Below are 15,197 nucleotides of genomic sequence, written 5' to 3' on the forward strand. Positions count from 1 at the left end.
TTTGGGATAAACACCGAAAATAAAGTCTGAGGTTAAAACAGGCTAAAGATATCTTATACGTTTTGTTATATGAGATATGTCAGTTAACATGACCTTTATGAATTATGATTCCTTTATGCACTTTATGTTCCTATTTTGATTACATAAATGCTTCAAATTCACAAAAAGTGACATTAGCTGGTGTGGACTCTCATGGAACCCGTTCATTTTCCCATACGCTTTGGCCAGCAACGAGCCATGGCGGAGTGCCTACAAAAAGACACCATTACCGAAGATTTTTATAGCTAACCCAAGATAGACCACAACCTGTCGTTTCCAATGGGAGCAAATTAATCATAGTGGGCTGATCAAGCACGAATTAGCGAAGGTCCTATTGGTGTGTTCTTGCATGTATTTGCATATTTCCATTATGGAACGCCAACACTACAGATTCTAGTTTTGGGAACAGAAAATTGCATTGAGATAAAACGTTTCATCGATGAGGAAATTAGCAGTATAAAATACATCTCTCTCCATCTCCCACTTCGGGTCTGTCACGTCCTGACCTTAGTTCCTTTTTTATGTCTCTATTTTGGTTTGGTCAGGGCGTGAGTTGGGGTGGGCATTCTATGTATTTTCATTCTATGTTTTGTTCTGTGTGTTGTATTTCTATGTGTTTGGCCTGGTATGGTTCCCAATCAGAGGCAGCTGTCAATTGTTGTCTCTGATTGAGAACCATACTTAGGTAGCCTGTTCCCACCTGTGTTTGTGGGTAGTTGTTTTCTGTTTTTGTATTCTGTACCAGACAGAACTGTTTCGTTCATTCTCTTTTGTTGTTTTCCATTCAGTGTTCAATTCATAATAAAAGATGAACAAGTACCACGCTGCACCTTGGTCCTCACCTTCTTCAACCCACAACAGCCGTTACAGGGTCACTGGGCTTCCTCTCAGCAGCATATTTGCTGGTGAGTGGAAACACCAACCGGATGCTTCAATTTATATGTCCGGTTTCACTTCTGGCTTATTGTTCTAGGTAGCTCATTACTATTGCTCTCTTTAAGTTCAGACATGCAGTTGTTGCAATACCATTTCTGGCTAGCAGGTGTCACCCAGGTCTCACGGACCGGGCCGCACAAATCTACACCATTTAATTGGAAGGGTACACAAAGAATGTTGTTAGTGATGTTAGGATATATAAGTTATCTTTGAGCTTTTGTGCTGTATACATTACACTGTTACAGGTGTCAAGCTTATGGGCATGTGGCAACAGTGTGTAGGCGGGAGGTTCCTAGGTGTGATAAGTGTGCAGAAGGGCATGAGATAAAAGAATGTGGAGCATTGGGGAAAGTAGTGATATGTGTTAATTGTAGTGGTGTCACTGGGGCTGGGGATCAGAAATGTCCGGTGCGAGAGAGGCAGGTTGAGGTTTCCAGGGTTAGAGTAGTGCAGAAGTCATATGCTGAGGCACTGAAGAAAGTAAGGAAGATGGGTCAAAGGGGGAGGGATCCTGAGAGGAGTGATGTGACTAGTAAATATGTACCAGTATAGAGGGATAGGCCAACAAGTGATATATTTGTTTCAGTAAGATTGGATTTTTAGCATTTATAGCAATGGTTATCAACTGTACTGCAGGGATGGAATGTAAGTTGCAGAAAATGGAGGTTGTGGCGGCAGCAGCAGAGAGGTATATGTGTGTGTGTAACATAACTTTAGACCGTCCCCTCTCCCATACCCGGGCAATTTTTTGGGGGGGTGAGTGTAGTGTTAGATAATCGATATTTTGTCAATTTATTTCAAGCAACGAATGTTAGAGTTCCGTAAATTCGAATCTGGTATCAGGATAAATATAACAATGAGTCACCGATTTTTTACTATGTATTTTTTGTTAGCTAAGTAATAAATGACAAATGCAACTTTCGTATATACGGGCTCTTTGTAATACCACGCAGGGCAGAACAGAGAACTGACAGGATGTATGTAAAACAGTATTCTTTATACTGTGATAGACATTGTTCCAACACGTCCGTTGGCCTATCACAGTAGAGACTGGGCGTGGTTTAAACTTGCCTAGCCTATTGCAGGCGCTCAGGCGGGTCCCCGCCTCTTGGCGCTTCTTGGAGTTCTCCCTCCTCGATGTATAGATCCTTACTGTTCTGGTATCGCAGCCTAGTTAGAACAGTTGCTCAGTTCCTGCTATTGTGTTGTTCAGTATTTTTCCATCTCAGTTAAACCTCGTGATGACCACCCCTCCCTATCAAAACTTTGTAAGATACAGCAAGTCACACCATGTGCTCAATATTGTTACATACAAACACAAGGACAAAGCATGTTATCTACAGTTTTGCAACATCCAGGTCACACCGTGTTACTCAGTTCTTGTCACACACAAACAGGCAAGTAGCAAGCAGTTGTTTAATCTCATAACGATGTTCCAGTGCACAAATGCAGACACTTCACACAACCAACATCAGATGATATTTAATCATATATATACTAATGGCTATAATGTAAAACACAGGATCCAACACGTATAAGGGATTTATACTCCAGTCTACTAGGAGGCAGTAATGCAATATTTATTGGATGCCAACCTCGGTTAAACCTAATCGAAGTAGACCGAAGACTGTCGTGGCACCGGCAGTGGCAGTTGTTCAACATTGTAACATGACTCACAGATAGAGGTGAACATATGTGAAACTTAATGTCTTAATGAAACGAATTGAACCCATGTCACCCATTCTAATGTATAGTTTTATTATTTTAATTTCGGGGGGTTCATGTCAAGAACTGAACATCGTCTTCCTCTCTCCTCTCTCACTTTTTCATCATTGCCACTTTCCAGTAGGCTAACCTACAGGTAGCGGTTAGGATTCTAGGAAGATAAAATACTGAGGGAGCGAGTTACGGAGTTAATTTGGAGAGGGAGGGAGAAAAAAGAGAGAGGGAGTATACGAAAAAAGTGTACATTATACCGTGCAAGTAACTACACGCGAAGAACACGGGGTGGGCTTGATATAAATCAGAGTCGTAATTTGCTTTAGGAGGGGAAGAGAATAAATCGAAATCGTAGAGAAGTGTTTCTACAGCTACAAGAAACGTTCTGTCAACGTTGTGTCATTTATTTTTCAAAAGAAAAAGAGCTGAAGTAAGTCATATTTTTTTATTAGAAACTTCAACACATTTTTGTTGACTTTGTATCTAAAAATGACACTAAAAGCTAGTAAGTGGCAAATATACCCACAAAGGCAAGCACCAGATGACGAATGGATGGTGTTTTAGTTACTTTCAGAGATATATGTGCTTGTTAATGCGTTATTGCAACGATAATAATCGATTTGTTATGTTATATTTTCTTGTTGTTGTTTGTTTTGATGACAATAAATATGGCGGTTAATTAGGGCAGGACTATTTTTTTTAGTAGTGATGTTCAGTTTGCGATTGATTCGTTCTTTTTGAATGACTGTTTTTACTGACACGAGGGTCATTATTCATTTTTCCGAGTGACTCGTTCATTGTCGTCGTTCGTTTGACCTGCTGGCCCTTTGGAATTTAAAACAATTCAAAATTCAACTGTAGAATACACATTATATAAGGACAACGGGGTGCAAGTCACACATAGTATCATGAAAATTCGAAGTCTGAGTTCACAGTAACGAGCGTAACGACCACGGAGCGTTCTGACGCGCCAACGACAGGCAGGTAGCTTGTCCTGTGGCTGAAAACCATTGTTTTTGTGAACGAATGGTTATTTTTGAACGGATCTTTTTGGCGCACGTCGCGAATCGCTTCGGTGAAAGAGCCGTTCATTTTGTCTCCCTGATTTGCATACTGGTACTACTGGTCTTTTTTGTTTTTGCTCAAAAACGTTTTTCTGGACATAGGTTAAACAATTATTATCTAAAGAGGACGAATCCTCACTGCAGAAACAATACATACTGGGGAAAGCGCATCAATCGGGTCCACACTGTTTTTTATTCAGTGTATACAAAAATACATAATTTGGCCTGTTAAACATGTATTTGAACGTGAGCCGGTTCTTTTACATGAACTTTGACAAATGAGCCAGCTCATCGAAGAGACTGAATGGCATCACTACTTTAAAAGCTAGCTAGCTATTTCGGAAATGACCGTCGCTGGTCGCTACTTTCGTCCACATTGGATTGGGCAATACAGCCAGTGTGATTTTTTTTTTTGGGGGGGGGCACTCAAACTAGCTAACTAATTTACATATCTAGCTAATTTGATAGAGAAGTATGACATTTAACTTGGTTCTGGAGCCTCACGTTTTAAGTTCATTTCAGGGTTCAGGTGGGGGGCGTGGCCAATGTCGAACATTTTAGAGACCCTCCTGTTGTTTGCAGTGACAAAATATAGCTGTTTTAAAGACGATATCCTGCAATTCGACACATTTTAGCAATGAAATATGCTGTTTTAAAGGAATTCTGAAAATGTTTCCATGGGGTTGAGAGAAAATGTTTCCGTTTTAAAGCTGATATCCTGCAATTCTACACATTTAGCGATGGCATGTGTTTTCTGAGTGACACAAAATCAATGGGGGCCCCATGCCCTGACAAACTCCTGAAGGCATATTTAAAAAAAATATATTTTTAATTTTTTTTGATTCTCCCCGACAGTTTGGCTTTTATTTTGGTAATAGTTCTCAAAGATGATCTTTTAAAAATATATATAGATCCATTATCTTTTCTATATTATTTAGGTCTGGTTTTAAAGCTGCAGGATGTAACTTTGGGGCTATGACCAAATTTACATAGAAAGTGAGTTATAGATCTGTCATTCTCATTGAAAGCAAGTTCTGTGTGCGCTACTTCTATGCTTCCCATCCTTAACTTTCGGTTTTGTACACCAGTTTCAAACAGCTGAAAATGCCATATTTCTGGAAATTAAAAATAATTTCACAGCGGTTTAAAAGGTAGAATGATTTTCTACACTTTACCTGCTAGTTTTAACCACATAAACGGAGATTAGGTGAACTATTAGAATTTCAGCAACCAGGAAATCGTGGAGCGATTTCATATTTAAAACCAAAAATGTTGATTTATTTTTACTGTTTGGACATAGGCGGCACGAAAAAACCCAATACTTTTCTATGCAGAAAGAAACCCTGCATTTGAAAGAACAATAATATATGAATACATATATATACATATAGAGTCCCATAGGGTGGTGTGCAATTGGCCCAGCGTCGTTCAGGTTTGCCCGGGGTAGGCCGTCATTGCAAATAAGATTTTGTTCTTAACTGACTTGCCTTGTTAAATAAATGATAAAGGTCAGCAAGAGTGAACTTCCTTCCTAACAGTGGTAGAAAAAGTATCCAATTTTCATACTTGAGTAAAAGTAGAGACACCTTGTAACGATCGTTGTTGGAAGAATGGTCGGACCAAGATGCAGCGTGGGGTAGGTTAATCATTTTTATTTATGATAACTGGCACAAAACAAGAAAGAGGAACAAACGAAACGTACAGCTTTGTAGGGCTAAAAAGCAACAATACAAAATCAAGATCCCACAAACAACAGGTGGGAAAAGGCTGGCTAAATATGATCCCCAATCAGAGACAACGATAGACAGCTGCCTCTGATTGGGAACCATACCAGGCCAACATAGAAAATAAAAAACTAGACTACCCACCCTAGTCACACCCTGACCTAACCCCCAAAGGTGCGGACTCCGGCCGCAAAACCTAACTCTATTGGCGAGGGTCCGGGTGGGCATCTAGCCTCTGTGGCGACTCCGGTGCGGGACGTAGACCACACTCCACTCGCGGATCCGCCAGCTTCGGTGGCGCCTCTGGTGCGGGGATCATCGCCGGACCGTGGATCATCGTCGGAGGCTCCAGACCGTGGATCGTCGCCGGGGACTCCGGACCGTGGATTGTTGCCGGAGGAACCGGACCGTGGATCGTCGCTGGAAGCTCCGGCCCATAGATTGTCGTTGGAGGCTCCGGACCGTGGATCGTCGTCGGAGGAACCGGACTGTGGATCGTCGCCGGGGACTCCGGACCGTGGATCGTCGCCGGAGGAACCGGACCGTGGATCGTCGCTGGCAGCTCCGGCCCATAGATTGTCGTTGGAGGCTCCGGACCGTGGATCGTCGGAGGAGGAATCTAACCGTGGATCGTCGCTGGAAGCTCCGGCCCATAGATTGTCGTTGGAGGCTCCGGACCGTGGATCGTTGCCGGAGGAACCGAACCGTGGATCGTCGCTGGAAGCTCCGGCCCATAGATTGTCGTTGGAGGCTCCGGACCGTGGATCGTTGCCGGAGGAACCGAACTGTGGATCGTCGCTGGAAGCTCCGGCCCATAGCTTGTCATCGGAGGCTCCGGACCGTGGATCGTTGCCGGAGGAACCGAACCGTGGATCGTCGCTGGAAGCTCCGGCCCATAGATTGTCGTTGGAGGCTCCGGACCGTGGATCGTCGTCGGAGGAACCGGACTGTGGATCGTCGCCGGGGACTCCGGACCGTGGATCGTCGCCGGAGGAACCGGACCGTGGATCGTCGCTGGCAGCTCCGGCCCATAGATTGTCGTTGGAGGCTCCGGACCGTGGATCGTCGGAGGAGGAATCTAACCGTGGATCGTCGCTGGAAGCTCCGGCCCATAGATTGTCGTTGGAGGCTCCGGACCGTGGATCGTTGCCGGAGGAACCGAACCGTGGATCGTCGCTGGAAGCTCCGGCCCATAGATTGTCGTTGGAGGCTCCGGACCGTGGATCGTTGCCGGAGGAACCGAACTGTGGATCGTCGCTGGAAGCTCCGGCCCATAGCTTGTCATCGGAGGCTCCGGACCGTGGATCGTTGCCGGAGGAACCGAACCGTGGATCGTCGCTGGAAGCTCCGGCCCATAGATTGTCGTTGGAGGCTCCGGACCGTGGATCGTCGTCGGAGGAACCGGACTGTGGATCGTCGCCGGGGACTCCGGACCGTGGATCGTCGCCGGAGGAACCGGACCGTGGATCGTCGCTGGAAGCTCCGGCCCATAGATTGTCGTCGGAGGCTCCGGACCGTGGATTGTCGCCGGAGGTACTGGACCGTGGTCGTCGCCAGAAGCTCCGGCCCACAAATCGTTGCCGGAGGAACCGGACAGTGGATCGTACTGGACCGTGGAGGTGCACTGGAGACACGGTGCATAGAACTGGAAAACATGGCACCTGAACGTGACCAACTCCACACAGTGAGTACAGGGAGTTGGTTCTGGTTCCCACCTTGGCTCCGCCAACCACCACTCTCGGGCTTCCGTCGTGGCCACGAACCCCGGTGTCGTTGTTGTTGCTCCTTCGCTGCCTCCGCCTGCTTCCATGGCAGGCTTCTGTCTCCTGCCATAATCTCGTCCCACGTCCAGGATGTCCTCCACTCCTGGCTTTCCTTCCAGGCCCAGGATCCCTGCTCCTCCTGGGCACGCTGCTTGGTCCGTGGGTGGTGGGATCTTCTGTAACGATCGTTGTTGGAAGGATAGTCGGACCAAGATGCAGTGTGGGGTAGGTTAATCATTTTTATTTATGATAACCGGCACAAAACAAGAAAGAGGAACAAACAAAAACGTACAGCTTTGTAGGGCTAAAAAGCAACAATACAAAATCAAGATCCCACAAACAACAGGTGGGAAAAGGATGCCTAAATATGATCCCCAATCAGAGACAACGATAGACAGCTGCCTCTGATTGGGAACCATACCAGGCCAACATAGAAAAGAAAAAACTAGACTACCCACCCTCGTCACACCCTGACCTAATCAAAATAAAGAAAGAAAAGGTTCTCTAAGGTGCAGGGCGTGACACACCTTCATAGAAAATTACTCAAGTAAAAGTGAAAGTCACCCAGTGAAATACTACTTGAGTAAAAGTCTAAACATATTTGGTTATTTATTATACTTAAGTATCAAAAGCAGAAGTGCACATCATTTCACATTCCTTATATTAAGCAAACCACACGGCATGATTGTCTTGTTTTTTAAATGTACGGATAGCCAGGGGCACACTCCAAAACTCATCATCATTTACAAACTAAGCATTTGTACTTACTGAGTGAGTCTGCCAGATAAGAGGCAGTAGGGATGACCAGGGATGTTCTCTTGATGAATTGAATTGGAACATTTTCCTGTCCGCCTAAGCACTCAAAATGTAACAAGTACTTTTGGGTGTCATTTAAAATGTATGGAGTAAAAAGTACATTATTTTCTGTAGGAATGTAGTGAAGTAAAAGTTGTCAAAATATAAATAGTAAAGTAAAGTATAGATACCCCCAAAAATGACTTAAGTAGTACTTTAAAGTATTTTTACATTACTGCTTTGTTTTTTGAATGAGAACTGAAAGTAAAGTGTTTTCCCTGACATATTGTCCTGTTGTCCAGCCCGTGGAGGTTGGTAAACCCAACTAGAGAGAGCGGGAGAGAGCCACATTGATTCACGTGATGAGTCACAATAAACAAATACATGGCCTCACTTGTTATAACTAAAGAGAATTAGTTTTAAAAATGCTCTGTAATAATATCCATTTCATAACGCTTTGTAATAGGCTACCACACATTTTCAAACCTCTGACCTACACAGCCTTGTCCAGAGCTGAGTAAATATCAGGTAGAAGTTAGTTACAGCATTGCATCATTCAGCTGTATCCTAGCTAGGATAGGGTTGTACAGTAGTCTTTCAGTTGAGTGTCAACCAGTCTTTCAGCCAAGTGTTGAATTAATATGTTGATGAAGTTAAATCAAAGGCAAGGGAGTAGAATTTAGACGTTTTATTTTTGAGTAGTGCACCATCAAGAAAAGGTCTGCATTTCCTACACCACGACAGTCACCCTTCTCCTCTTTCTAACGACGAACGACCCACTCAAGACCAAGGGGAAGGAAGGAGTGATAACAGCACGTGGGGGGAAAAAGAGGTGGGAAATCTTGTGAGGTGAGAGATAGGCAGAGGAGGGAAAGTAAGAGACAGACGTGTATAACTCAGTTTACACACACGGAGATACATCTCGTTCTTATCTAATATAGCACATTGAGCTTTTCCAGGCCTTTTGTCTGTAGTCCTACCGGTATGTGTGTGGAGGGGATTCACTGGAAGTCCAATTCATGTGACAGTGCTGTAGATACTAGATACTTATCTGATACATACCATCAATCAATCAAATGTATTTATAAAGCCCTTTTTACATCAGCCGATGTCACAAAGTGCTGTACAGAAACCCAGCCTAAAACCCCAAACATTAAGCAATGCAGATGTAGAAGCACGGTGGCTAGGAAAAATTCCCTAGAAAGGTCAGAACCAGGAAGAAACCTAGAGAGGAACCAGGCTCTGAGGGGTGGCCAGTCCTCTTCTGGCTGTGCCGGGTGGAGATTGAAACAGAACATGGCCAAGATGTTTAAACGTTCATGGATGACCTGCAGGGTCAGATAATAATAATTACAGTGGTTGTAGAGGGTGCAACACGTCAGCACCTCAGGAGTAAATGTCAGTTGGCTTTTCATAGCCGATCATTCAGAGTTACAGACAGCAGGTAGGGTAGAGAGAGGGTCCAAAACAGCAGGTCCGGGACAAGGTAGCACATCCAGTGAACAGGTCAGGATTCCATAGCCACAGGCAGAACAGTTTAAACTGGAGCAGCAGCATGACCAGGTGGACTGAGGACAGCAAGGAGTCATCAGGCCAGGTAGTCCTGAGGCATGGTCCTGTAGGACTCAGGTCCTCAGAGAGAGAGAGAGATAGAGAGAGAGAGAGAGAGAGTTGCTAAGTGCCTTTAAAGATGTATCTCATTGTTGAGAGGGTTAAGGGAGCCGTGTGTGTGATTGTGTGTCCAGCATGGGGTGTCAGTTACAAGAGAAATACCCCTCTTCAGATACTTTCTTGGCACAAAGGAGTGCGCTGGACTATGCCTAATCCCATTACACACAGTCACACACACTCCCTCTCTTTCTCCCCCCCCCCACACACTTTTTTCTCTCTCAGCCATCTCTCAATAAAACACTCTGTATGTCCTTCAGCCACACATGCCCAGACTACACAGTCACAGACAGGACCCCCTCATAAAGTCTGTTGAATGGATATCCTGTTCACATCTGTCCACCCCCCTCCCCCTCCCCCACTTAGGCTAACTCAAGTCCACTGACACAGACACCACCCCTCACTCTTATATTTCCTACTTCCCCCTCTTTCACTGCACTGTCGTTTTCTCTCTCAGCTGCTCGCTCAGTCCTTTTTTACAAGTTTGTTAAGGCGATCATGACCGGACAGTTGGCTATTTGATATTGGCTTTTGGTCATGTCAGAGACTGAGGTCACCTGTCTTCTGTTGTGTGTGTATGTGTGTGGTAGAGGCAGACTGGTGTCTCCTCCTGGTTTGAACTAAAACTGCTATTTATTCTGAAAAAGGACCAGGGGGTTTGGTGGGTGATGACCATGACCTAGTTTGGTCAGAGCTGTTCTGTTTTTTGAACTCTTTCTGATTCCAGAGAGGTGACTCACTGGATCCTAGCCAGTGTCCCCTTATCAAAGTGACATGCTGGCCAAAAGCTGGAAATGTGTAGTCTAATACTGTACTGTTGGCTGTAACATCTACATGTATTGATTAAACTCTCTCCCTCTCTCCACTTTTCTACTTTCTCACACACTCTCTTTCTCTGCATTTTTTCTCTCTCAGAGCAGCAATGGCGCCCTCTCTCCTCCAGGCCTATAGTAGGCGCTGGTGGATGGCTGTGACGGCGGTGTTGGAGAACCTGCTGTGTTCTGCCGTGCTGCTGGGATGGGGCTCCCTCCTCCTCATGCTGAAGGGCGAGGGCTTCTACTCACACCTCTGCTCAGGTAGGATATACACCAGGGTTTCCGTTAGCCGGTAATAGCCGGCTTTTGGCCGATAAAAAAAAATGAAAAGCCAATAAATATAATTGCAGCCAGCCAATTGTCTGGGGAAAAAATCCCATTGAGAAATAATGCATTTTAGCCTATTAATTGGTTGAGATACCAGTGGGTGTAGCGCAAGAGCTGCTGATACAGCTTAAACAGATGTTTGTTGCTGCTGTAGGGAAACGTGCTTTAATAAGCCCAATCATTGCGCAACGATTCTAAAGACAATCACATGTATAACATTTTTTTTAAACGATGGCCATGATTAAAAAGAGCTACCTTTTCTTAACTGGTAATTAAAGCGTGCTTCCCATTCGCCATTCAAGTGCATAGGTGTCACGCCCTGACCATAGAAAGCTGTTTATTCTCTATGTTGGTTGGGGCGTGATAGTGACTAGGGTGGGTCATCTAGGTGAATTTGTATTTCTATGGTGGCCAGATATGGTTCCCAATCAGAGGCAGCTGTTTATCGTTGTCTCTGATTGGGGATCATATTTAGGTAGCCATTTCCTCATTTGTGGGATCTTGTCTACAGTTAGTTGCCTGTGTGCACACCAGTAGCGTCACGGTTCGGTTGTACTTGTTTGTTTTGTTTGGTGAGTTTCGGTTAATTAAAATATGTGGTACTCTACGCACGCTGCGCTGTGTTACACACCACTTTGCAATGAACTACAGGTGGTATGTAGTTAGAAAACAAACTTAATTGTTTGAAACCTGAACATTTTACTTCAAAGTAGCCTAGCCAAACTCCAACCAAACTGTGCAAGAGCAATTATTTTATAGACTTAGTGGCCAGGGACTTTAATGCAGGGAAACTTAAATCTGTTTAACCTAATTTCTACCTGCATGTTAAATGTGCAACAAGAGGGGAAAAAAACTCAAGCCCACCTTTACTCCACACACAGAGATGCATATTAAGCTCTCCCTCGCCCTCCATTTGGCAAATCTGACCATAATTCTATCCTCCTGATTCCTGCTTACAAACAAAAACAAAAGCAGGAAGCACCAGTGACTCGGTCAATAAAAAAGTGGTCAGATGAAGCAGATGCTAAGCTACATGACTGTTTAATAGCACAGACTGGAATTTGTTGCGGGATTCTTCCGATGGCATTGAGGAGTACACCACATCAGTCACTGGCTTTATCAATAAGTGCATCAATGACGTCGTCCCCACAGTGACTGTACGTACATACCCCGACCAGAAGCCATGGATTACAGGCAACATCCGCACTGAGCTAAAGGGTAGAGCTGCTGCTTTCAAGGTGCCGGACTCTAACCCGGAAGCTTATAAGAAATCCTGCTATGCCCTGACAAGCCATCAAACAGGCAAAGCATCAATACAGGACGAAGATCGAATCGTACTACACCAGCTACGACACTCATTGGATGTGGCAGGGCTTGCAAACTATTACAGACTAAAAAGGGAAGCACAGCCGCGAGCTTTCCAGTGACACGAGCCTGCCAGACAAGCTAAATTACTTCTATGCTTGCGTCAAGGCAATTAACACTGAAACATGCATGAGAGCATCAGCTGTTCCGAACGACTGTGTGATTACACTCTCCGTAGCCGATGTGAGTAAGACCTTTAAACAGGTCAACATTCACAAGGCAGCAGGGTCAGACGGATTACCAGGACGTGTATTCCGAGCTTGCGCTGACTAACTGGCAAGTGTCTTAACTGACATTTTCAACCTCTACCTGTCTGAGTCTGTAATTCCAACATGTTTCAAGCAGAACACTATAGTCCATGTACCCAAGAACACTAAAGTAACCTGCCTAAATGACTGCCGACCCGTAGCACTCAGGTCTGTAGCCATGAAGTGCTTTGAAAGGCTGGTCCACACCATTATCCCAGAAACCCTAGGCCTAGACACACTCCAATTAGCATACCGCCCCAACAGATCCACAGATGATGCAACTCTACTGCACTCCACACTGCCCTTTCCCACCTGTACAAAAAGGAACACCTATGTGAAAATGCTATTCATTGACTATAGCTCAGCTTTCAACACCATAGTGCCCTCAAAGCTCATCACAAAGCTCAGGAGCCTGGGACTAAACACTTCACTCCTCAACTTGATCCTGGACTTCCTGACGGGCCGCCCCCAGGTGGTAAGGGTAGATAATAACACATCCACCACGCTGATCCTCAACACGGTGGCCCCTCAGGGGTGCGTGCTCAGTCCCCTCTTGTACACCCTGTTCACTCATGACTGCATGGCCAGGGACGACTCCAACATCAACATTAAGTTTGCTGATGACACAACAGTGGTAGGCCTGATCACAGACAACAATGAGACGGCCTAAAGAGAGGAGGTCAGAGACCTGGCCGGGTGGTGCCAGGACAACAACCTCTCCCTCAATGTGATCAAGACAAAGGAGATGATTGTGGACTACAGGAAAAGGAGGACAGAGCACGCCCCCATTCTCATCAACTGCGCTGTAGTGGAGCAGGTTGAGAGATTCAAGTGCCTTGGTGTCCACATCACCAACAAACTATCATGGTCCAAGCACACCAAGACAATAATGAAGAGGGCACGACAAAACATACTCCCCCTCAGGAGACTGAAAAGATTTGGAATGGGTCCTCAGATGCTCAAAAAGTTCTACAGCTGCACCATCGAGAGCATCCTGATTGGTCGCATCACTGCCTGTTATGGCAACTGCTCGGCCTCCGACCGCAAGGCACTACACAGGCTAGTGCGTACGGTCGAGTACATCACTGGGGCCAAGCTTCCTGCTATCCAGGACCTCAATACCAGGCGGTGTCAGAGGAAGGCCCTTAAATTGTCAAAGACTCCAGCCACCCTAGTCATAGACTGTTCTCTCTGCCACTACATGGCAAGTGGTACCAGAGTGCAAAGTCTAGGTCCAAAAGGCTTCTCAACAGCTTTTGACCCCCAAGCCATAAGACTCCTAAACAGTTAATTAAATGGCACCCAGACTGTTTGCACTGCTCCCCCCCCTCTTTGACACTGCTGCTATTCTCTGTTTATTATCTATGCATAGTCACTTTAAATCTACCTACATGTACACATTACCTCAATTACCTCCTCGACCAACATGTGACCCCGCACATTGACTCTGTACCGGTACCCCCTGTATATAGCCTCGCTATTGTTATTTTACTGCTGCTCTTTAATAATTTTTGTACTTTTATTTCTTATTTTTTACTTACCTATTAATCTATTTGGTATTTGCCACGCGCTCTGCCCAAATTGCGGACCCTTCCAACTCTAGGCTATGCGATTTAAAACAATCTACAGTTGTTTTTTAAGAAGCTAATAATCCTCTTTGGCCAAATCATTCTTTCTGATCTAGTAGCCTATTTTAAAATATTTATTTATTTATGTATCGACAGGAGTAAGCGAATTAGGCTGTATAATTTTGGCTATTTCGTTCAATTGACTTCCCATAGCCTTATGGAAGTGCCGCCTATGTATTCTAACATCGGAATTCGGTAAGAATTACAGATGCTGTTGCATCCGAGTTGCATGTTATGTTAAAATAATTTACCATAAACTAAATGTGATTTCTGTCATTCTGAGAACCGTGGGTGGACGCCCTAATCAGGTTACGCAACCAATAGATACATTTCCTAAATGACGGGTAAATTAAAATGTTGCCAGTCAAATGTCCAGCGCAACATTTTCCTAATGGAAACCTAGATACACAAACATACACTATCAGAGGAGGAAGACTTACATACACAGAGGAGGAAGACATCCAGTGCATTCAAAAAGTATTCAGACCCCTTGACCTTTTCCACATTTTGTTACGTTACACAGCCTTATTCTAAAATTGATTCAATTGTTTTTTCCCCTTATCAATCTATACGCAATACCCCATAATGGCAAAGCAAAAACAGGTTTTTAGAAATGTTAGCAAATGTATTACAAAAATAAAACTGAAATATCACATCTACATAAGTATTCAGGCCCTTTACTCAGTGCTTTGTTGAAGCACCTTTGGCAGGGATTACAGCCTCAAGTCTTCGGTAGATATTACAAGCTTGGCACACCTGTACTTGGGGAGTTTCTCCCATTCTTCTCTGTATATCCTCTCAAGCTCTGTCAGGTTGGACAGATATTTGGGTTCAAGTGCCTGGGCCACTCAAGGACATTCCCGAGGCTTGTCCCAAAGCCACGCCTGCGTTGACTTGGCTGTGTGCTTAGGGTTGTTGTCCTGTTGGAAGGTGAACCTTCGAAGTCTGAGGTCCTGAGCGCTCTGGAAAAGGTTTTCATCAAGGATCTCTCTCTGTACTTTGCTCTGTTCATCTTTCCCTCGATCCTGTCTCCTAGTCTCCAGGTCCTTGCTGCTGAAGCAACATGATGCTGCCACCACCATGCTTCACCGTAGGGATGGTGCCAG

The 15,197-nt window shown here is 44.8% G+C and overlaps 1 protein-coding gene across 1 annotated transcript in view; it reads left to right on the forward strand.

The window, feature by feature from the left end:
- The first annotated feature begins 2,899 nt into the window (after window positions 1-2,899).
- Window positions 2,900-15,197, forward strand: part of slc43a1a (solute carrier family 43 member 1a) — a 41,140-nt gene continuing 28,842 nt past the window's right edge. The window contains exons 1-2 of the mRNA XM_064954763.1: window positions 2,900-3,124; window positions 10,624-10,784. Of these exons, the coding sequence (XP_064810835.1) occupies window positions 10,631-10,784 (154 nt within the window). The 5' untranslated portion in view covers window positions 2,900-3,124; window positions 10,624-10,630. The remainder of the gene's footprint in view (window positions 3,125-10,623; window positions 10,785-15,197) is intronic.

Source organism: Oncorhynchus masou, chromosome 32 (genome assembly GCF_036934945.1).
Source record: "Oncorhynchus masou masou isolate Uvic2021 chromosome 32, UVic_Omas_1.1, whole genome shotgun sequence".
Classification (NCBI taxonomy): Eukaryota; Metazoa; Chordata; class Actinopteri; order Salmoniformes; family Salmonidae; genus Oncorhynchus; species Oncorhynchus masou.